Source organism: Rhinoraja longicauda, chromosome 6, assembly GCF_053455715.1.
Source record: "Rhinoraja longicauda isolate Sanriku21f chromosome 6, sRhiLon1.1, whole genome shotgun sequence".
NCBI classification, from domain to species: domain Eukaryota; kingdom Metazoa; phylum Chordata; class Chondrichthyes; order Rajiformes; family Arhynchobatidae; genus Rhinoraja; species Rhinoraja longicauda.
Genome location: NC_135958.1, coordinates 74,714,151 through 74,738,898, shown reverse-complemented (window position 1 = coordinate 74,738,898; position 24,748 = coordinate 74,714,151). Strand labels below are relative to the sequence as shown.

Genomic DNA, 24,748 nt, shown 5'->3' with positions numbered 1-24,748 from the left:
TCCCCCGCCCCCACCCCACCTTCCAAATATTTGTCTTGAATTCCTTTTCAGAAGTGATTAATTACACCGCAGACGTTTTCATGCTGTGTTTTCAACTTGGTCCCGTCTCTCGCGTCAAAGCAACCAGCTGAACGAGTAGCTCAAAGGCTCTGAAATCAGAAGACTGTTGCGAGGTTTGATGCTCGTGATTCACACCTTCTGATATCAAACGATAATAAAGTTCAAATGTGCTTTGAAGCAAACATGTGAGTTTAAAAAAAAAATGTTCCCTGTTTCAATTAGACCCGACCCGAAACGTCACCCATTCCTTCTCTCCAGAGATGCTGCCTGTCCCGCTGAATTACTCCAGCATTTTGTGTCCATCTTCGATTAGCTTCTCACCATTTAGCGCCTCGTGTTCTGACTTCTTTCTTTAGGTTTAGAGTTTTGAGAGTTTAGAGATACAGCGTGGAGACAGGCCCTTCGGCCCATCGAGTGCACGTCAACCAGCGATCCCTGTTATACTATTTTAACTACACACGAGGGACAATTTACAGTTTTTCTTTTAACCAATGCCAATTAAACTACAAACCTGTGTAAGAAGGAACTGCAGATGCTGGTTTAAACCGAAGATAGACACAAAAAGCTGGAGCAAATCAGCGGGTCAGGCAGCATCTCTGGAGAGAAGGAATGGGTGACGTTTTGGGTTGAGACCCTTCTTCAAACCTGTATGTGTTTGAAGTGCGGGAGGATTACGGCGGACCAGGAGAAAACCCACAAGGTCACAGGGAGAACGTACAAACTCATACAGACGGCATCCGTAGTCGGGGTGGAACCCGGGTCTCTGGTTCTGTAAGGCAGCAACTCAACTGTCGTGCCACCTTGCTGTGGTATTGCTTCATTCAATTTTTTATGCTCTCATGAAGGGTACGTGAAGACAGTCAAAACGTGGAAACAAGGAGCCGCAGATGCTGGTTAATACACAAAAGGTCACAAAGTGGCGGAGTAACTCAGTAGGAAAGAAAGCTGCAGATGCTGGTTTAAATTGAAGGTCGACACAAAATGCTGGAGTAACTCAGGCGGGTCAGGCAGCATCTCTGGAGAGAGAAGGACATGGGTGACGTTTTGGGTCGAGACCCTTCTTCAGACTGATGTCGGGGGAGGGGGGCGGGACACAAAGATAGGATGTAGTAGGAGACATGGAAGACTAGTAGGGAGAACTGGGAAAGGGGGGAGGGGGAAAGAGAGGGACAGAGGAACTATCTGAAGTTAGAGAAGTCAAATGTTCATTACCGCTGGGGTGGTAAGGTCAGGCAAGCATCTTGGGACCCCAAACACCACCTTTCCATGTTCTCCAGAGGTGCTGCCTGACCTGCTGAATTACTTCAGCACTTAGTGCCCCACAGAGAGAGATGGGGCAGACATGAACTAAGATTAGTGTTTGCATAAGTATTGTGACATATCGTGTCACATAAGTATTGTCTTTCATTGGCCAGTTATTTCACACAGGAGCTATTTTTATTTAATGGTTACTAACTAGCTGTAATTAAGAGGTCAGAACTACATTGTTTCATGTTCCAAGTAGAATTGGGAGTTTTACAAAATTGCAACACATTGTGAAACAAATTGATGAACCGGCACTACATAGATCAACATGGGCGACGCCAGCGGTAGAGTTGCTGCCTCTCGCGCCAGAGACCCCGGGTCTTCCATTCTGACTACGGGTGCTGTCTGTACGGAGTTTGTACGTTCTCCCTGTGAGACCTGCGTGGGTTTTCTCTGGGTGATCCGGTTTGCTCCTACACTCCAGAGATGTGCAGGTTTCAAGGTTAATTGGCTTCTGTAAATTGTCCCTAGTGTGTAGGATTGAACTAGCGTGGTACAGGTGATCGCCGGACTAGGTGGACTGAGGAGGGGCCTGTTTCTCTAAACTAAACAAAATTCATTAGTGAAACTTTGAATAATTGAGTGTTTTTTGAAATCACAAAACCTCAAATTTCAAGGAACGATAAAATGATCCCCTTCCCTCTAACAACTGTAATTAATATTGCGACATCTGAGATGCACACTGCTGCATGGGTGTATCATTTTTGATCATTTTTGAAACAGGCGATCCCAGCATTACCACAGATAGACACAAAGTGCTGGTGTAACTCAGCTTGCCAGACAGCATCTCTGGAGAAAAAGAATGGGTGACGTTTCGGGTCCAGACCCTTCTTCAGTCATCAGTCCCACTATCCATATCCCGCTGTTACTTGCACTTCCATGTGCTTATCTAAAAGCCCTTGAAAACGCCACTATGGATCTGCCTCCACCACCACCCCTGGCTGTGAAATCCCAGGCCCCCCACTAGTCTCTGTGTGTAATCTTGCCCTACACACACCTCCATGGATCTTTCCCCCACTCACTTTATAGCTATGCCCTCTAGTGTTGGACATTTCCACTCTGGGAAAATTTGAATTGAATTATTTCATTACTGGAGACATTTAGAAATGGTTGACACAAGTTGTCGAAAGTCTCTCTGAACATGTGGAGGAAGGAACTCCAGATGCTGGTTGATACCAAAGATAAACATCAAAATGCTGAAGTGACTGCAGGCCAGGCAACATCTCTGAAGAAAAGGAATAGGTGACGTTTTGGGTCAGAACCTTTATTTTATGCTCAGAAGAGTTCCAATAGACAGTCGGTGCAGGAGGAGGCCATTCGGCCCTTCGAGCCAGCACCGCCATTCAATGTGATCGTGGCTGATCTTTCTCAATCAGTACCCCGTTCCTGCCTTCTCCCCATAACCCCCTGACTCCGCTATCCTTAAGAGCTCTATCTAGCTCTCTCTTGAATGCATTCATAGAATTGGCCTCCACTGCCTTCTGAGGCAGAGAATTCCACAGATTCACAACTCTCTGACTGAAAAGGTTTTTCCTCATCTCCGTTCTAATTGGCCTACCCCTTATTCTTAAACTGTGGCCCCTTGTTCTGAACTCCCCAACATTGGGAACATGTTTCCTGCCTCTAACGTGTCCAACCCCTTAATAATCTTATCCGTTTCGATAAGATCTCCTCTAACCGTCTAAATTCCAGTGTATACTGCCGACCAAGAAGGGTCTCGACCCGAAACGTCACCCATTCCTTCTCTCCCGAGATGCTGCCTGACCTGCTGAGTTACTCCAGCATTTTGTGAATAAATCGATTTGTACCAGCATCTGCAGTTATTTTCTTATACTCCAGTGTATACAAGCCTAGTCGCTCCAGTCTTTCCAACATATGACAGTCCCGGAATTAACCCTAGTAAACCTACGCTGCACGCCCTCAATAGCAAGAATATCCTTCCTCAAATTTGGAGACCACAACTGCACACAGTACTGCAGGTGCGGTCTCAGGTGCGGTCTCACTAGGGCCCTGTACAACTGCAGTTCCGATCCGAAACGTCACCTAACCATGTTCTCCAGAGATGGTACCCTCCCTGCTGAGTTCCTCCAGCATTTTGTGTCTCTCTGGACATTGTGCCTGGGCCCCAGGATCCATCTCCCGAAGAGGAGTGATTTCTCGCGGACCACTCTGCTTCACAGGATGACTATGGCAGAGAAACCTTCAGCTCAGTTTGGACCAGGGACCATTGAGCTGAAGGCAGGCACAAAAAGCCGGAGTAACTCAGCGCGACAGGCAACATCTTGGGAGACAAGGGCTGCACAGTGGCGCAGAGGTAGTCTTACAGCGAATGCAGCGCTGGAGACCCGGGTTCCATCCCGACTACGGGTGCTGTCTGTACGGAGTTTGTACATTCTCCCCAGCGTGAGTTCTCTCCGAGATCTTCAGTTTCCTCCCACACTCCAAAGACGTACAGGTTTGTAGGTTCATTTGCTTGGTAAATGTAAAAATTGTCCCTAGTGGGTGTAGGATGGTGTTGTGCAGGGATCAAGGACTAGCAGGGCTAATCGGCACGGACCCGGTGGGCTGAAAAGGCCTGTTTCCACAATACAAAAGCATGACGCATAAAATGAGTGACATCATTACACTAATCTACAATCTCTAAATTAAACAAGGAATGGGTGACGTTTCGGGCCGAGACCCTTCACCCATTCCTTCTCTCCAGAGATGCCGCCTGTCCCGCTGAGTTACTCCAGCTTTTTGTGTCTATCTTCGATTTATACCAGCATCTGCAGTTCCTTCCTACGTTGTGATTCCCTTTCTTTGCTAATTTGACACTAAGGTGATATTTTTAAAAAATGGTTTATGTTTACTGGCCCAGCCACGTAACTTATTACTTTAGCCTCTTTTCCGTATTTGGAGGCTTAACATTGAAGGTCGCTCCTGGTTTTGTATGTGGTCTGTTACTCTTGAGTACAATTGCAGAATGTCCAGTTTTTTCTTGTACACATAACTCCAGGGCCAGGCAAATGCCAAGATTCTTTTGCATTTCTGAGGTGAGTCGACCTTTAGCAGAACCAGTCAGACTATTAGTTTCTGAGTCATGGGGTGAAACACGCCATACCAGGCCCTTCGGCCCAACCTGCCCGTACTGACCAAGATGCCCCATCTACACTAGTCCCACCTGCCTGCGTTTGGCCCATACCCCTCTAAAACTCTCCATGTACCTGTCCAAATGTTTTTTAAATGCTCTTATAGTGTCTGGTTGTTATTTTGTAAAGATGTTGAAAACGTTTAAACAAAAGGGGACATGGTGGCGCAGTGGTAGAGTTGCTGCCTCCCAGTGCCAGAGACCCGGGTTCGATCCTGACTACTCGTGCTGTCTGCACGGAGTTCGTACGTTCTACCCGTGACCGCGTGGGTTTTCTCCGGGTGCTTCGGTTTCCTCCCACATGTACAGGGTTGTAGGTTAATAGGCTTAGGTAAAAATTATAAATTGACCCCAGTGTGTGTAGGGTAGTGCTCGTGGGCGGGAATCGCTGGTCGGCGTGGACTCGGTGGGCCGAAGGGCCTGTTTCCGTGCTGTATCTCTGAACTCTAAAATTGGCCTGGTGGCTATCTCCAGGTCATAAGGTCATAAGTGATAAGAGTAGAATTAGGCCATTTGGCCCATCAAATCTACTCTGCCATTCAATCATGGCTGTTCTATCTCTCCCTCCCAATTCCATTCTCCTGCCTTCTCCCCGTAACCTCTGACACCTGTACTAATCAAGAATCTATCTCTGCCTTAAATATATCCATCGACTTGGCCTCCACAGCATTCTATGGCAAAGAATTCCACAGATTCACCACCATCTGACTAAAGAAATTTCTCCTCATCCCCTTCCTAAAACGCACGTCCTTTAATTCTATGCTCTCTCTCTCTCTCTCTCTCTCTCTCTCTCTCTCTCTCTCTCTCTCTCTCTCTCTCTCTCTCTCTCTCTCTCTCTCTCTCTCTCTCTCTCTCTCTCTCTCTCTCTCTCTCTCTCTCTCTCTCTCTCTCTCTCTCTCTCTCTCTCTCTCTCTCTCTCTCTCTCTCTCTCTCTCTCTCTCTCTCTCTCTCTCTCTCCCTCCCTCCCTCCCTCCCTCCCTCCCTCCCTCTCTCTCTCTCTCTCTCTCTCTCTCTCTCTCTCTCTCTCTCTCTCTCTCTCTCTCTCGTGGAGTAACTCAGCAGCTTTCTCTCTCTCTCTCTCTCTCTCTCTCTCTCTCTCTCGTGGAGTAACTCAGCGGGTGGGGCAACATCCCTGGAGAACATGGATGGGTGACCTTTGGACTTGGGACCCTTCTTCAGAGTCTGAACCAGCATCCCGACCCAAAACGTCGCCTATCCATGTTCTCCAGAGATGCTGCCTGACCCGCTGAGTTACTCCAGCTCTTTGTGTCAGTTTAGTAACAGTGCTGGTGAACTTACTACAATGAGAAAAGTGCACTCCATGAAGAAGTGCGTCATTAAAACACCAAGCGTGCATGTTTGTCGTTACATTGCATAGATGACGTTTTTTTCAGCTGCTCTGAAAGTCATGGCTGTTAATGCAGCTTAGAGTAACAGCCAAGCCCCTGACGTACCCTCTGTGACACTGCTTTGATCGTATTCTCTGATATGTCTACGGTCGCTGCAACACCTCGCCCCAATCAGTAATCGAGGAAATACCACAGGCGCAATGTGTAGGGCCGCTGCCTCGCAGCGCCGGAGACCCGGGTTCGATCCCGACCTCGGGTGCTGTCTGTGTGGAGTTTGCACGTTCTCACTCTGACCGCATGGGTTTCAAGTACAAGTTCTTTCTATGGACACTGAGGATTCTGCAGCACAGCTTAGCCCCTTGGTAACATTAATGTTAACTAACTATGTAAAAAGGATTAGCCTTTTATGAAGTAGTGACTCTTGAAGCTTGCTGTCACGAGATAGTCCACAGCCAGGTGTTCAGGGATGTGTTCCCACTGGGCATTAGACTGTGGGACTGAGTGGCAGCGGTTTTGCAGTCGGCCTAGAGATCCTTCCCCAAACCTTGTGTGTAGGAAGGAACTGCAGATGCTGGTCTACACTGAAGATAGACACAATATGCTGGAGTAACTCAGCGGGTCAGGCAGCATCTCCATAGAAAAGGAACAGGTGACGTTCCAGGTCAGAACCTTCCTTTAAGCTGAAAGTAGAGGTGGGGGCGGATGGGGGGGGGGGGGGGGAATAAATTGGAGGCCAGAAAAAGCCAGAAATCAGGGCCGACAACAGATGACCTCGGGTAGGGTGGGGCCCACAATGGCCCATTGTTGGCGGGGGAAGATGTGATAACAAGAGGGATCCAAGGATGTGATTAGTGGAACTGGGAGGATGACTAAGGTGGGAGAGGGGAGGAGGGAGGGAATACAGGAGTTACTTGAAATGAAGGAAATCAACATTCATACAGCTGGCTTGCAAGCTGCCCGTGTCTATCTTCCCTAAACCCTCCCATAACCCTCTCCTCTTTCTCAGGCCTTACTTAAAACTGCCCTTCTTTGACTAAACTTTGAATTCACAGCTTAGTTTAGAGATACAGCGCGGAAAGAGGCCCTTCGGCCCACCGGGTCCGTGCCGACCAGCGATCCCCGCACACTAACATCATCCTCCACACACTAGGGACAATTTACGCATACATCCAGCCAATTAACCTGCACGTCTTTGGAGTGTGGGAGGAACCGAAGATCTCAGAGAAAACCCACATGGTCACGGGAAAAACATACAAACTCCGTACAGACAGCATCCGTAGTCGGGATCGATCCCGGGCCTCCGGTCTCTTTCTCTTTGACTCTGTTCCCATGAAGTGGGTGTTGAAGGTCAGAGGAACCCATCACATCTTTGATGTGTTACTGTTGTGGGCCGAAGGTCCGTTAATTTTGGATATGGACTGCTGAATGTGTACAAGACTCAAAATTCACTGAAGATTGTAAAGTTCTTCAGGAACAGAAATGTGTGCTAGGTTAAATGTAACCCTAAGAAACAGTGTTAAATTTAAGGGGTGTCATAGTGGCTCAACAGAGAAGGCAGGAGAATGGGGTTGAGAAGGAAAGATGGATCAGCCACGATTGAATGGCAGAGTAGACTCGATGGGCTGAATGGCCTAATTGTGATCCTATGACTTATGAAGTTAGTTGCTGCCTTACAGCGCCAGAGACCCAGGTTCGATCCTGACCTCTGTGTGGTGTTTGCATGCTCCGGTTTCTTCCCACACTCCAAAGACGTGCGGGTTTGTAGGTTAATTGACCTCTGTAAATCGTTCCTAGTGGGGAGGATAGAACTAGTGTATGGGTGATTGTTGGTGGGCATGGTCTCGGTGGGCTGAAGGGCCATTTTCTGCACTCTATCTCTAAGTTAAACTGAAACTAAAAATGGAAAGTGAAATATTTTGGGTGAAAAAAACGGAAAGGGAACATATACTGAATGGCACAAATTGTGCAGGAATAGAGATCAAGTTATGTGCATAAATATCCAAGGTGGTAGGGCCAATTGAGAAGTCTATTTTAAGCTGCTGGGATTTGTTGTCCTTTCTCACAGGGCACAGCGTGAAAAAGCCGGACAGCTGTGCCAGCCCTTCACTAAACGTTGGATAGACCTCGGCTGAAATACAGTTTAGTTTAGAGACACAGCGCGGAAACAAGCCCTTTGGCCCACCGGGCCCGCGCCGACCAGCGATCCCCGCACACTAACAATATCCTACACAAGCTAGGGACAATCTCCAATTTTACCAAGCCTTTTAACTTACAAACCTGTACATTTTGTGTGTGTGGGAGAAAAACTGAAGATCTCGGAGAAAACCCACGCAGGTCACAGGAAGGAGGTAAGAACTCTGTACAGACAGAGCCCATAATCGGGATCTAACCCGGGTCCCTGGCGCTGTAAGGCAGCAACTCGACCACTGCTCCACCGTGCCGCCCTGTCACCTTTGTTTGGTGGCTTGCACTGTTGAGAGTTTTAGCACTTTCCTCTTCCCTTGCCAGTCATAAGTATGGTGGTGGGGGGAAATGAAGTGGAGTATATTGTGGGGAAATATCCAATTTGAAAGGAAGCATGAGAAAGCAAACTATTATTAAAATGCTTTGAAACCACACGATATTGTGATACAGCAGTATCTGGCGTGCTAGTTCATGAAACACAAAGGGTTAGCTTGCAGACGCGGTAAATATTTAAGAAGGCTAATTAATGGCTTGATTGCAGGATGCTGATAAGATTGCACATGAATAGCCCATACAGTTTTGGTCTTTACATTAGAGGAATGACATCCTTACGTTGGAAGTCAAACAGCGAAGGTTCACCAGGTTTATTCTTGGGACAAAGAGGTTGAATAAAGATTCGTAAGTTCATGTTCTAGGAGCAGAATGAGGCCATTTCGCCCATCGTTTACTCCACCATTCAATTGTGGCTGATCTATTTTCCCCTCTCATCCCCATTCCTCTGCCTTCTCCTCACACCCACTCACAAGTTGGGGGGGGTAGGCAGGAGAATGGGTTTGAGAGGGAAAGATAGATCAGCCACGATTGAATGGCGGAGTAAACTTGATGGGCCGAAGGGCCTACTTCTGCTCCTACTTCTGTTCCCTCTCATTCTTCTGAACTCCAATAAGCGTGGGCTCAATCTTTATTCAACCCGTTTGTCACAAGAATCAACTTGCTGAACCTCCTCTGTACGTCTTCCAATGTAAGGATGCCATTCCTCAAAGCTAAAGACTAAAAATGCAATCTTAGAAACATAGAAAAATAGGTGCAGGAGTAGGCCCTTCGAGCCAGCACCACCATTCAATATGTTCATGGCTGATCATCCAAAATCAGTACCCCGTTCCTGCTTTTTCCTCATATCCCTTGATTCCTTTAGCCCAAAGAGCTAAATCTAACTCTCTCTTGAAAACATCCAGTGAATCGGCCTCCACTGCCTTCTGTGGCAGAGAATTCCACAGATTCACAACTCTCTGGGTGAAGAAGGTTTTCCTCATCTCAGTCCTAAATGGCCTACCCCTTATTCTTAAACTGTGACCTCTGGTTCTGGACTTCCCCAACATCTGGAACATTTTTCCTGCATCTAACCTGTCCAATCCTTTAAGAATTTTGAATGTTTCTATAAGATCCCCTCTCATCCGTCTAAATTCCAATGAATACAAGCCCAGTCGACCCATTCTTTCATCATATCTTAGTCCCGCCATCCCGGGAATTAACCTGGTGAACCTACACTGCACTCCCTCAATAGCAATAATGTCCTTCCTCAAAATAGGAGACCAAAATTGCACACAATACTCCAGGGCCCTGTACAACTCCAGTAGGACCTCCTTGCTCCTAAACTCAAATCCTCTCGCAATGAAGGCCAGCGTGCCATTAGCTTTCCTCACTGTCTGCTGAACCTACAAACTTACTTTCAGTGACTGCTGTACAAGCACACCCAGGTCTCGTTCCACCTCCCCTATCTTGCGAGCATCTTGCAATCAAGCCATTGCCCTTCTGCAAGAGCAACCTGCCCACTAGCGTGTCCCTTACTGTGGGGAATAGTCATAGTCATATCATATCATATCATATCATATCATATATATACAGCGCGGAAACAGGCCTTTTCGGCCCACCAAGTCCGCGCCGCCCAGCGATCCCCGCACACTAACACTATTAACACTATCCTACACACACTAGGGACAATTTTTTAAAAACATTTACCCAGCCAATTAACCTACATACCTGTACGTCTTTGGAGTACAGTGGAGTATAGTCCTAGAGTGATACTGCATGGAAACAGGCCCTTCGATCCAACGTGCCCACACTGGCCAACATGTCCCAGCTATACCAATCCCACCTGCCTGCGCTTGGCCCATTTCCCCCCAAACCTGTCCTATCCATATGCCTAACTGTTTCTTAAACGTTGGGATAGTCCCTGCCTCAGTGCCCTTCTCTGGCAGCTTGTTCCATACAAGAGAGTGATGGTATTTCACTGGATGTTGCAGTAGAGTGTAGTGACCGAGTGTTTCACTGTGTCAACGCTGTGCTGCAGATAGACTTCCGCATGGCACTGCAGAAGGGCCTGGCAGAGCTTCAATCATTACCTGAGGTGTTCTTGCAAGGTAATTGAGGCAAAAATGTGAGGACAGATAACTCCGAGTGCTTTATGGTATTGTCTTAAACTGTGACCTACTTCCGAAACTACCTCAACAATAGGAAGCGCGGTCAGATAGCTTGGAAGGTCAAATGATTTTTTTAATTGTAATGTTTAGTTGCAGCCACATTCAGTGTAAAGCATTTAAGTTTAGCTGAGAGGTACAGGGTGGAAACCCACCGAGTCCGCGCCGACCAGCGATCCCCGCACATCAACACTATCCTACACGCACTAGGGACAATGTACAATTATACCAAGCCAATTAACTTACAAACCTGTACGTCTTTGGAGTGTGGGAGGAAACTGGAGCACCCGGAGAAAAGTCAGGCAGGACACGGAGAGGAAGTGCAAACGCGGTACAGACGGCACCCGTAGTCAGGATCGAACCCGGGTCTCTGGCGCTGTGTGGTAGCAACTCTACCGCTGCGCCACCGTGCCACCCAAAAGATTTCAATGGCAATATCTAGTAATCTAATAAGTTAGTGAGTAAGCCAAGTTTTAAAACCGTGCTGCCCCTATTCTCAGAAATATGAGCAAATTATGGATAGTTAACGGGCGTCACGGCGGCGCAGCGGTGGAGTTGCTGCCTTTGCGCCGGAGACCCGGGTTCGATCCTGGCTGCGGGTGCTGTCTGTACGGAGTTTGTACGTTCTTCCCGTGACCTGCGTGGGTTTACTCCGAGAACTTCGGTTTCCTCCCACACTCCAAAGACGTACAGGTTTGTGGGTTAATCGCCTTGGTGTAAATGTAAACATTGTCCCCAGTGTAGGATGGTGTTAATGTCAGCGGATCGCTGGTCAGTATGGACTCGGTGGGCCGAAGGGCCTGGTTCCACTCTATCTCTACAACTGAACTAAACTGAAGTTAATTACCAATGTTTTATTGACTGAGGTAAATTGTGCAAAGTTGGCCTCCTCTGTTTGAGGGAAATCAACTTTGAGGAGGCAAATACAGTAAACCCTCGCGATCACAGACCAGGGGAAGTTGCGGAGCATTCCCATTTATACTTAACGAGTGCCGGTTACGGGCACTGGGCCTGGTCTGTTCTGGCTCACGGGGCCTTGGGAGGAGCAAATATACGAGGCAGTAACTCAATGCCTTCACAAGCTCACGTTATAGGAGTAGAATTAGGCCATTCGGCCCATTGAGTCCACTCCGCCATTTAATCATGGCTGATCTCTGCCTCCCATTTTCCTGCCTTCTCCCCATAACCCTTGACACCCGTTCTAATCAAGAATTTGTGCTTCTCTGCCTTTAAAAATATCCACAGACTTGGCCTCCACAATCCTCTGTGGCAATGAGTTCCACAGATTAACTACCACTGACTAAAGAAGCCTCTCCTCTCCTCCTTTCTAAAAGAGCACCCTTTAATTCTGAGGCTATGATCTCTGGCCCGAGACTTTCCCACGGGTGAAACATCCCTTTCCACATCCACTCTATCCAAGCCTTTCATTATTCTGTAAGTTTCAGTGAGGTCCCCCCCCTCAACCTTCTAAACTCCAGCGAGTATAGGCCCATTGCCGACAAACGCTGATCATAAGCTAACCCACTCATTCTTGTAAACCTCCTCTGGACCCTCTCCAGAGCCAGATTTGCTCACTGTACTCACAAATGCGGCCTGACCAGCGCCTTATAGAACCTCATTATATATAATCTGTGCATCTACCCAATCTATTCCTCTCACGATTTTATACATCTCAACACTTATACACTTCTGTCGCTTGTGTCTCTGCAGGTAAGAAAAAGAATCGTGGGCTGAAACTGTCAAAGGCTGTCTTTGAGCAACAGCAGGAGAGTCCCACGTAAGTAACCAACTCATCACAGCGGGGGCGGGGACGAGGGTTGTTCTCTTCCAGACTGTCCTGCCGAGATTCAAATCATCATGGAGTGCGTGCAGAGTTTGCTTTAGTTTATTGTCACGTGTACCGAGCGAGGTACAGTGAAAAGCTGCCAGGCAGCTTTTTTGGAGAAAAGGAATAGGTGACGTTTCGGGTCGAGACCCTTCTTCAGACTGATCGACCCGACCCGACCTGAAACGTCACCTATTCCAATTCTCCAGAGATGCAGCCTGACTCGCTGAGTTACTCCAGCGTCTCGAATCTATCTTCGATGTAAACCAGCATTGGTAGTTCCTTCTTGCACAATGTGCCGGGGGGTTGTGGGGAGAAGGCCGGAGAATGGGGTTGGGAAGGAATGATAGATCAGCCGTGATTGAATTGCGGAGTAGACTCAATGGGCCGAATGGCCTAATTCTGCCCCTGTGATTTATGAACATGAGCGTGGGATTTTCTGGGGAACATGAAGGAACTCTGGTTAAGCTTAAGCTCGGGTTGACCGCGCTTTTGCGGATGCAGCTAATAGACTGTGGAACAGCATCCCTCTCCCCATCAGAACTGCCCCCTCCATCGACTCCTTCAAGTCCAGGCTCAAAACCTATTTCTACTGTTGTGTCTTCGGGTTTGATGTCCTGATAATAACGACACAATTCAGGTTGTTTCAGTTGCCTTAATTTACTCCTTTATTCAGCTCCTTGCCTGTGTGGCGTAGTGATACTGAAAAGTGCTTACATACCTAATCACAGTGTGTGTGTGTGTGTGGTGAGTGTGCCTGATACAAAGTAGTGCAGGAGGTTGGGACTGCTACAATGAATATGTAGCATATGTAACATCCCCCCTTCTCAAAAGAAAAGAATAAAAGTTAGTGACACTAGAGGATTTCCAGAGCGAGGGTGGCAATCCTGTAGCAGATACCGTGGGATTATTCTGCCCACATTCATGGCATTCTGCTTTCTACTATACTACACAACAAAATATATAATGGCAGCTTGTTTTCTTTCAGGTAGTGCGTAGCCAGTCAAGAGTCATGTCTTGGCGTGACTTGTGACTTGTCCCTTCCAGTGCTAGCGATAACGCGCTGGGGGTAAGATGTTGCTCCTGGATCTAGTAGATCTGGTTGTTGCCTGCAGTGTTGCACTCGATGTATTGGTGACTTGTTGAGTCGTTTCCTGGCCATTGGTTGGTGCTGGTTGACTATATAACTCACTGGTAGCAGTTTGTGAGAATGTGTTGTCATCAATGGCAGGTGTTGCTGTTGCTGTGGGTGGTGTCCTAGGAGTTGCTGGTGTTGTCTTTGAAGTTGCAGGTGTTGACATTTCAGGTGTCGGGCGGATGTGAATTCTGTTTCGTCTCAACTGCCTGCCCGGTTCTGTCTCTATGATATATGATTTTGGGGTTCCAGCCCTACTGGTGATTTGTGCTGGGGTCCATTTCTTTGTTATTGGATCCTGAGCATGTACGTTTTGGCCTTGAAATAGTTCAGGCAAGTACTGTGCATTTTTTGTTGTATTGTTTCAGCCCCTCCTCCTGGGCAGCTGCCAATTTTGCCCTTGTTTCTTCTTGGTCGATAGGGGGTTGGATTTTGCTTGGCAGGGTGGTTTTGTATTTCCTGCCATTTAGCATTTCTGCAGGAGACTTCATGTCAGCCTTTAGTGGAGTTGCCCGTAAGGATAATAGTGCCAGGTTTGGATCCTCCTTTGCCTCTCGGCATTTTATTAGTATTTTCTTGGCTGTCTGTACTTGCCTTTCAATAAACCCATGGCCCTTTGGGTAATGTGGTGAAGATGTTGTGATTTTGAACCCGTATTCGGTGGCCAGCTCTCTGAATTCCCGAGATGTGAATTGGGTTCCATTGTCACATACGATCTGCTCAGGTATTCCTTGCTCTGCAAACAACCCTCTAACAATTGACACAATTGTTTTAGCTTTCAAGTCCTTTATGTTTCTCACAAATGGGAATTTGGAGTAGTAGCAGGCCATAATCAAATACCATTGCTGGTTCTCTGTGAACAGGTCTGCTCCGATGGTTTGCCATGGCCGGCTTGGGATATCACTGGGTGTCATTTCCTCCTTCTGTTGTGAATTCCTGTATTTTTTGGCATATGTGGCATGTAGATACCAGCTTTTCTATGTCCTTGTACATGCCTATCCAGTACACAGCGGATTTAGCACGGAGTCTGCACTTTTCCATTCCTAAGTGTCCTTGGTGGATCTTTTCGAGGATTTCTTTTTTCATGGACTTGGGTATGATGATTCGTGATCCGGCCAGCAGGACTCCATTCTCTACCGAAATATCATCACGGATGGTCCAGTATTCGCGGAGGATAGGCTGAACTTGTTGTCTCTTTTCTGGCCACCCCTGTATTACCATTTGGGTGAGGAGCTGGAGTTCTTCATCTCTGGCTGTTTCCTCTTTAATCTGTTCCAGCTTCACGCTTGTCACACTCACAATGTGGTGGATCTTTATGCTCAGCCCTTCCATCTCTTGTTTGTCATGTGTTGATAGTCTGGATAGGGCGTCAGCTAGCAGCAGGTCTTTTCCTGGCTTGTATCTGATGTTGTAGTCGTAGCTCTGTAGCCTCAGTAATAGTCTCTGTAGTCTGGCTGGTGCTTTGGTGAGGTTTTTTTTTCCGATTTGTTCTAGAGGGCGGTGGTCTGTTTCGATGTCGAAATACCTTCCATATAGGTAAGTGTGAAATTTCTCGCAGCCATAGACTACTGCTAAGAGTTCTCTCTCTATGTTTGCGTACCTTGATTCTGTAGGAGTGAGTGCTTTGGATGCATACGCAATAGGTCGGCCATTTTGTATCAGTACTGCTCCAACTCCTCTCATGGAGGCATCAACTTGGAGTGTTACAGGTTTCTGTCTGTCATAGTACTGCAGGATCGTTTCTTTGCTGATGAGTTGTTTTAATTTCCCAAAATCTTGGCTATGTGAAGCACACCAATCAAATTCAGCGTCGTCTTTCATCAATTCACGGAGATTTGCTGTATGATTAGCAAGCTTAGGTATGAAGACTCCCATGTATTGTATGAGCCCTAGGAAACTTCTTAACTGTTTCTTGTCTTTGGGTTCCTCCATGTGGTTGATAGCATCCACTTTTGTAGGGTCCGGTTTCACTCCTTCTGCAGAGTAAATCAGTCCAAAGAATTTGCACTCCCTTTCTTTGATTATGCATTTGTCTGCATTGAGCTTTATGCCGGCTCTTCGAGTTTTTTCCATAGCCTCATGGAGGTTGTAATCATGCGTGTTTTCATCTCTGCCGTATACTTGGATATCATCTGCTATCCCGATTGCCCCTTTACAGCCTTTGTATGTTTCATCTATTTTCCGCTGGAAGACATCTTGACTCACCTTCAGCCCGAATGGGAGCCTGTTGAATCTGAATCTGCCAAATGGCGTGTTGAAAGTGGTGAGCATTGATGACTTCCGGTCTATTTTGACGTTCCAATATCCATTGCTAGCATCCAGCTTGCTGAACACCTTGGAACCGGCTAGTGCGGGTGTGATCTCTTCAAGGGTTGGAGTTGGATAATGGTCGCGCTTCAATGCATTGTTCAGATCCCTGGGATCAAGGCATATCCTTAGTTTTCCGTTTGGCTTTTCTTTGATAACAATTGAATTTACCCAATCAGTTGGTTTAGTTATTGCTGTGATGATGCCCTTTTCTTCCATTTCGTTTAGTTGTTCCCTTAGCCTCTCTTTCAGTTCAAGGGGAACACGGCGGGGTGGGTGGATCACTGGCTTCACACTGGGGTCTACTGTGATATGGTATTCGTATTCCTCAAAACAACCAACGGTATCGTCAAAACACTCTGGGTACATGTCCATCAATTCTTCTTTGTTCCTGATGGGCGGCCGGTTTTTGATGGGTATGTTTCTGTCAATTCTGCAGGAGTTTGTCTTGATTTCATAGTTGATTGACACAATCTTCAGTCTTTGGCACGTGTTCAGGCCGAGAATAGCAGGTCCTTTCGATTTAGTGATGAAGAAGGGGCATTTCACTTCTTTCCCTTTGTATGTTCCTGCTATGATTATTTTGCCTAGCTGTGGGATTATGGAACCTCCGTATGCAGCTAGGACTACATCGCTACTTCCAAGGATTCCTTTCCTGACGCTGCCATCTTTTGTCATGTGTTCAGGGAATATCTTTCCGTAAAGATTGACTGGTAAGATATTGCTCTGGGCTCCAGTATCAATTTTGAGCCTTAGATTAATCGTTGTTCTTTTCTTTCCCACTTTTTTCTGTAGTTGTATTATAGTATATGCTTCCTCTCTGTTGCTATGTGTTTTGCTGTTTCCCATTTCGTGGACGTCAATGGTCCCAACGGAAAGGAATTCTTCCTCAGAGGTATCTGAGGTTATCTCCTCTTCCTGTTGGACGTGTGCGTGTATTTGTTTCCTTCTCGTATTTCTATCGTTCTTTGACCATTGCTGCTTTGGCTTGGTGCTGTATGATTTTGTTGACCTACACATTTTCTTCCAGTGGTTAGGCCTCCCACATGAGTTGCAGGTAGTCCCGTATGCTGGGCACGCCCTGCGATCATCAAATGCATGCTCTGTACCGCAGTTCCAGCAGCTTCTTTGGCTTGCTTGTTTGTTTGCATGCCTAGAAAATGTCTGCTTTGGAGCCTTTAAGGTGGAGCCAGGGTCACGTTTTGAGAGAGCGTCTATATTCACTCTGGTGCTGCTCTGAGATGAGCCAACTTGAAGGCAGAGGGAGGACATTTGTTTCCTTGTGGCTTCGAAAGCTCTGGCAGCATCTACGGCGTCTTTTAGGTTGAGGGTGTCTTTCCCTATTAGGGACTTTTGGACCTCTTGGTGGGCGCACCCCCATATTAGCTGGTCGACAATTCTGTCATCTTCATCACCAAATCTGCATTTCTTGGCCACGTTCCTTAGTCTCGAAAGGAAAGTGTCGGTTGTTTCTTGTGGGTCTTGTCTTAGCCCTTGGAACTCATACCGATGGATTCTGTGGTTTGATTTGGGCTCCATATGGTTCGCAAACCTTTCAAGGACTATTCCCGGATTATTGCAGTCAGGCTCTGTTAAGCTCCAACTGTTAAAAATGTCTAGACCCTTCTCCCCGAGCCATAGTAAAATATAACTGACCTTCTCTTCATCTGCAGTTCCTTTCAGGAAGCTTTTAAATGCCAGCTGGCTCTTTTGTTTGAATTTCTTGAACGCCTCCACCACATCATCGGCGTCCCAGTTCATCGTAGGGTGGAGGCTCATTGCTGCTGTGGAGGCCGCCATCTTGTGTTGTTAGGCGGGTGCACAAAAAAAATCAATTTCTCTGCAGCCGCTGTTCCTAATTCACAATAGCGATTCACAATAGCGCGGGTTTTTACTCGAAAGTCACCGCTGCCACCATGTTGTGTCTTCGGGTTTGATGTCCTGATAATAACGACACAATTCAGGTTGTTTCAGTTGCCTTAATTTACTCCTTTATTCAGCTCCTTGCCTGTGTGGCGTAGTGATACTGAAAAGTGCTTACATACCTAATCACAGTGTGTGTGTGTGTGTGGTGAGTGTGCCTGATACAAAGTAGTGCAGGAGGTTGGGACTGCTACAATGAATATGTAGCATATGTAACATCTACTCCCTAGCGTTTGAGGCCCTCTGAGGGGACGCTGTGAACTGTTTATGTATGTGCTGTTATGTTTGTGTGCCACTGTATGTTCGTTTCTTAGTACCTGAACTGATGTACAGCACTTTGGTCAACGTGGGTTGTTTTTAACTGTGCTATACAAATAAAATTGACTTGACTTGACTTGGTTAGTGCGGACCCGTAGGAACTGCAGGGAGTGGGAGGCGGGCTGAGGGTGGAGTGGGGTTCAAAGGCAGGGGGTAGAGATGGTAGGAGTCGGGGAGATCAGGGGAGCTGATGATGAGAGGACGAAAGATTGGATGGTGGTATTGACCAGCATGGGGTAGCAAGGATGTCATGTTTTTCAGCTTGAATTATTTTGGGCTCTGGGCTTGGGTTCTTATTGTACATTTAAAAAAAGTAATTATTGACTTAACGATTTCACAATTTAGATTTAGTATTTTTAGCTTTAGAAGTGCAGGGTGGAAACAAGGCCCCTTGGCTGACAGAGTCCGTGCCCGTGCCCGTGACCAGCGATCGCCCGTACACCAGTGCTATGTTATCCCGACCGGGGGTTATTTTACAGAAGCCAATTAACTGACAGACCTGCATGCCTTTGGAGTGTGGGGGGAAACCGGAGCACCCGGAGAAGACCCACGCAGGCCCCGGGGAGAACGTACAAACTCCACACCAATGCAGAGATGTAAACACAAACACACACACACACACACACACACACACACACACACACACACACACACACACACACACACACAAAAACACACACACACACACACACACACACACACACACACACACACACACACACACACACACACACACACACACACACACGTCTCTGGCATTGTAAGGCAGTAGCTCTACCGCTGCTTAATTCCTCCCAAGCCTTCCTGCTGTTGAATATCACTAGAAAGTTACTTCTGTACTCTTAAATTATGTAATTGTAAAATAAATAGTTTATTATGCGTTTATAAATAGAACACTGCTTGTATGTATTCAATATAAATTGGGCCTGAAGATTGTTCAACACAGGTCTGGTTGTATTTAAATATGAAAAGCCTAGAAAACTACCTTGAAGAAAATTGGAGGGAGAAAGATAGGTCACCCAGGATTGAACGGCGGAGCAGTTTCGATGGGCCGAATGGCCTAGTTCTGCTTCGATCTCTAATGAACATGAACCGCACAGCTTCCAAGAATAAAGGTGTATAAATTTGAGGTGTATAAAATCATGAGAGGAATAGATCGGTAGGTGCGCAGAATCTCCTGCCCAGAGTTGGGGAATCGAGGACCAGAGGGCATAGGTTTACGGTGAAGGGGAAACGATTTAATAGGAATCTGAGGGGTAACGTTTTCCACACAAAGGGTGGTGGGTGTATGGAGCAAGCTGCCAGAGGAGATAGTTGAGGCTGGGACTATTCCAACGTTTAAGAAACAGTTAGGCAGCTACATGGATAGGACAGGTTTGGAGGGATATGGACCAAATGTGGGCTGGTGGGACTATTGTAGCTGGGACATGTTGGCCGGTGTGGAAAAGTTGGGCCAAAGGGCCTGTTTCCACGCTGTATCCTCTATAACGATAAAAGATGCAACCTATTCAGACTCTTATTTAGTTTAGATATATAGCGCGGAAATAGGCCCTTCGGCCCACCGGGTCCGCGTCGACCAGTTATCCCCGCACAGTAACACTATCCTATACCCACTAGGGACGATTTTTACATTTAGCAAGCCAATTAACCTGCAAACCTGTACATCTTTGGAATGTGGGAGGAAACTGAAGATCTCGGAGAAAACCCATGCAGGTCAATAGACAATAGGTGCAGGAGTAGGCCATTCGGCCCTTCGAGCTAGCACCGCCATTCAATGTGATCATGGCTGAACATCCACAATCAGTACCCCGCTCCCTGCACGGTCGCAGGGAGAACGTGCAAACTCCACACAGACAGCACCCGAGGTCGGGATCGAAAGCGGGTCTCTAGTGCTGCAAGGCAGCAACTCTACCCAAAAGATTTCAATGGCAGTCTCTAGTAATGTAATAAGAAAATGATTGAGCCGTGTTTTGAAAGAGACCGAATGCTCCTAACTAAGGACACTTGGTTGAAGTCTGTTTTTGGAGGAATTTGAAAACTGACATCTATTTAGTTGTGGCAGCGAGATGGTTTTTGTTCCTGGAACGGGTCCAGGCATCCTGTGTGTCTGGGAAATAAATCACATCTGAAAAATGAATGGTATGTTTGCCCTGCTCCCCATGTACATTCTTCCTCTGTGGGAAAGTGGCAATTCACACAGCTGATCCCATCATCTTCTCCTTCTTCGACCCTTTAACAAAGGGTTTGAGGGTATGGAGTGAACGTTTTGGGGCATAAGATACCAGGGGGTTTAGTTTAGTTTTGTTTAGAGATACAGTGCGGAAGCAGGCCCTTCAGCCCACCGAGTCCGCGCCGACCAGCGATCCCCGTACACTAGAACAATCACTACACCCTAGGGACGATTTACAATTTTTACTGAAGCCAATGAACCTACAAACCCGCACGTCTTTGGAGCGTGGGAGGAATCCGGAGCACTCGGAGAAACCAGACGCGGTCACGGGGAGAACGTACAAACTCCATACAGACGAAGCACCCCTAGCCAGGATCAAACCCGGGTCTCTGGCGCTGTCAGGCAGCAGCTCTACCGCTGCGCCACCGTGCACGATGTTATTAACTCTGAGATTACCAATAGACACTGAATTGCAGACTGTAAGGCTGGTAGAAGTAGAACCAGTCTTTGCCTTCCGAAGGGAATTGGACAGGAATTTGAAATAACTCTGCAGATTGGGACTGATAAGATTTCTTTGTCAGGAGCTGGTACGTGGGTTCAAAGCCCTCGTCCTGTGCTATGTTGCACATCATAAAGCTAGGGAACATGCATTTTATTTTCAAAATTAAAAACATAAATAAGTCCTGGTTTGGCTTCATGAGAGGATATAAAAGTTATACTAATTATAAAATAATTAATTATATAATATATAAACGTTATATTCATTATAAAAGTGCCAAGCATTTGATTCCAGTCTTCGTCTGCTCTTTGTATCACATTGAATTAGACAATAGACAATAGACAATAGGTGCAGGAGGAGGCCATTCGGCCCTTCGAGCCAGCACCGCCATTCAATGTGATCATGGCTGATCATTCTCAATCAGTACCCCGTTCCTGCCCTCTCCCCACACCCCCTGACTCCGCTATCCTTAAGAGCTCTATCTAGCTCTCTCTTGAATGCATTCAGAGAATTGGCCTCCACTGCCTTCTGAGGCAGAGAATTCCACAGATTCACAACTCTCTGACTGAAAAAGTTTTTCCTCATCTCAGTTCTAAATGGCCTACCCCTTATTCTTAAACTGTGGCCCCTGGTTATATATTTTAAAATGTCTTTCTTTCTTTAGTTTAGTTTAGAGACACAGCATGGGAACAGGCCCTTCGGCCCACCGAGTCCGCACCAGCCAGCGATCCTCGCACATTAACTCTATCCTACACACACGAGGGACAATTTACATTTATGCCAAGCCAATTAACCTACAAACCTGTCCGTCTTTGGAGTGTGGGAGGAAACCGAAGATCTCGGAGAAAACCCACGCAGGTCACGGGGAGAACGTACAAACTCCGTACAGACGGCGCCCGTAGTTGGGATCGATCCCGGTGTTGTTAGCGTTGTGAGGCAGCAGCTCTCCCGCTGCAACACCAAATAATGTTTACTTTAAAACTTTTGTAACTGGAATAAGACCCTTGTTTTAGGGTTTTGTGGACTCTGTCACCTGGTTTTGCAAGGAATGGTGGGATATGGATCACGTGCGGGTGAAGGAGATTGGTTTACTTTGGCATTATGTTTGGCATGGATATTGTGTGCTGAACTGAACTTTGCGGTACTGTACCAGGTTCTATGCTGACACTCTTTTGGAACTTCATATCAGGGCACTGGATGGCACAGCTGGTGGAGCTGCTGCCTCACAGCGCCAGAGACCTGGGTTCGATACTGACTTCCGGTGCAGTCTGTGTGGAGTTTGCACGTTCTCCCTGTAACCGCGTGGGTTTCCTCCGGGTGCTCCGGTTTCCTCCCACATCCCAAAGATGTGCAGGTTTGGAGGTTAATTGGCCCCTAGTCTGTAAATTGCCCCCTAGTGTGCAGGGAGTGGCACAACGTGGAACTTGTTGAATGAGTCAGCGTGGGCCGAAGGGCCTGTTTCCAGGCTGTATCTCTCAGGAGAGCCATGTCACTAGTTGGTGGACGTGACTACCATTTCATCTAAGCCCGTGATAACTGGGAAACCAGAGCACCTGCAGGAAACCCACGAGGTCACAGGGAGAATGTGCAAACCACACAGACAGCGTCCAAGTTCAGGATCCAATCCGGGCCTCTGGCGCTGTGAGGCAGCAACTCTACCAGCTGTGCTAACGTGACGCCAACCATTCTTTAAATTGATCTTGTTAGTGATTGGGAAACACTGCAGCTGAAACCATTTTGTTTATTCTCTCTGCAGCCCTCCCAGGGACCTGGACTCTAAGGCCTGCATTGCCATCGGTGAAAAGGTAAGATTCACTCTGCTCTCAGTTATTGGAACAGAACTAGGCCATCTGGCCCCTCAAGTCTACTACACCATTCAATCATGGCTGATCTATCTTTCCCTCTCAACCCCATTCACCTGCCTTCTCCCCATAACCCCTGACACCCGTACTAATCAAGAATCTGTCTATCTCTGCCTTGAAAACATCCATTGACTTGGCCTCCACAGCCTTCTGTGGCAAAGCTCCACCTATTAAGACCAGGATCATCGCACAGGCCAACAAATTAGTATTTTGAGGACTATGTATCAGCAAAATGTTTAAGGAATACCACCTATTTTGGATTTTTGACAAAACTTCTTGGATTAGTAAAGTTTAGATATACAGTGTGGAAACATGCCCTTCGGCCCACCGAGTCCACGCCGACCAGCGATCCCCATTCACTTACATTATCCTACACACACTGTGGACGATTTACAGTTGTTCCAAGGACTAGGCTTAAGCTCAGGGGTGACCGCGCTTTTGCGGTTGCAGCTCCTAGACTGTGGAACAGCATCCCTCTCCCCATCAGAACTGCCCCCTCCATCGACTCCTTTAAGTCCAGGCTCAAAACCTATTTCTACTCCCTAGCGTTTGAGGCTCATTGAGGAGGCGCTGTGAACTGTTTGCATGCTACTGTATGTTTCATTTTTTTCCATTGGAACCTAATCAGATGTACAGCACTTTGGTCAACGTGGGTTGTTTTTAAATGTGCTATACAAATAAAATTGACTTGACTTGAATGAACCTGCAAACCTTTAGGTCTTTGGAGTGTAGGAGGAAACTGGAGCACCCGGAGAAAACCCACGCAGGTCATGGGGAGAGAAGGTACAAACTCTGTTCTGACAGCCCCTGTAGTCAGGATCAAACCCGGGTCTCTGGCGCTGTAAGGCAGCAATTCCACCGCTGTGCCATCCCAGTGAGGGATTTCAGCTCAATGTCGATTTGCGATATTTAACCAGGTCAATTATTCTATGGAATTTGTCCAGGTTGAAACTTTTGCAGTACCTCAGTACTTGTCTGTGACGAAGGCCTGTGGAAGAATTTGAAGCAGAAATTGGTTGATGAATAATGTTGGTTTAGAAATGAACAAGCTATTGGAATATAAGAAAATAACTGCAGATGCTGGAACAAATCGAAGGTGTTTATTCACAAAATGCTGGAGTAACCCAGCTGGTCAGGCAGCATCTCAGGAGAGAAGGAATGGTCGACCCGAAACGTCGCCCATTCCTTCTCTCCTGGGATGCTGCCTGACCTGCTGAGTTACTCCAGCATTTTGTGAATAAATACCTTCAAGCTATTGGAATAACTCAGCGTGTCAGAGCAAAGTCTTCTTCCAGTCTAAAGAATGGTCTCGACGCGAAACGTCACCTATTCCTTTTCTCCAGAGATGCTGCCTGATCTGCTGAATTACTCCAGCATTTGTGTCCCTCCTTGGTGTAAACCAGCATCTGCAGTTCCCTCCTGCACGTCTTTAGAACGTACGAGGAAACCGGAACACCCGGAAAAATCCCACACAGGTGTCAGGGAGAGCGTACAGACTCCGTATGGACAGCTGTTGGGTGAAGAGTCTGTTTCCGTACTGCATCTTGCGAAGGCTGGTTGACATCGTGAACTTTGTTCTCCTGCATTGTGAGACTAGAATTTAACTTTTCAAGTGGCAGTGTTATCGTTCATCTGCACTCTGTGTAGTTGTTTCTGTTGCTATGCCTGTTGTCACCACTTGAGGGCAATGCGTCACTATTCTCTGTCGAAATTCCAATAGTTGTCTGCCTGAACAGTGTATATTTTGCTTTCATTTATTTATATATATATATATATTTATATTAGAGATACATCGCAGAAACAGGCCCTTCGGCCCACCGAGTCCGCACCGACCAGCGATCCTTGCACATTGACACCATAGTACACACATTCGGGACAATTTACACTTATACCAAGTGTACAAACCCATCCAATTAACCTACAAACCTGTTTGTCTTTGGAGTGTGGGAGGAAACCAGAGCATCCGGGGAAAACCCACGCAGGTCACGGGGAGAACGTACAAATTCTGCACAGACAGCACCCGTAGTCAGGATTGAACTCTGGCGCCGTGAGGCAGCAATACCGCTGCGCTCACTCATATCAGTTTAGTTTAGTTTGGAGATACAATGGGGCGGCACGGTGGCGCAGCGGTAGAGTTGCTGCCTCACAGTGCCTGGGTTCAATCCTGACTACGGGTGCTGTCTGTGTGGAGTTTGCATGTTCCA

The 24,748-nt window shown here is 47.0% G+C and overlaps 1 protein-coding gene across 1 annotated transcript in view; it reads left to right on the top strand.

Annotated features, from left to right (window-relative positions):
* Positions 1-24,748, top strand: part of map2k6 (mitogen-activated protein kinase kinase 6) — a 67,032-nt gene that overhangs the window by 10,981 nt on the left and 31,303 nt on the right. Inside the window, exons 2-3 of the mRNA XM_078401890.1 lie at positions 12,216-12,282; positions 22,439-22,487. Of these exons, the coding sequence (XP_078258016.1) occupies positions 12,216-12,282; positions 22,439-22,487 (116 nt within the window). The remainder of the gene's footprint in view (positions 1-12,215; positions 12,283-22,438; positions 22,488-24,748) is intronic.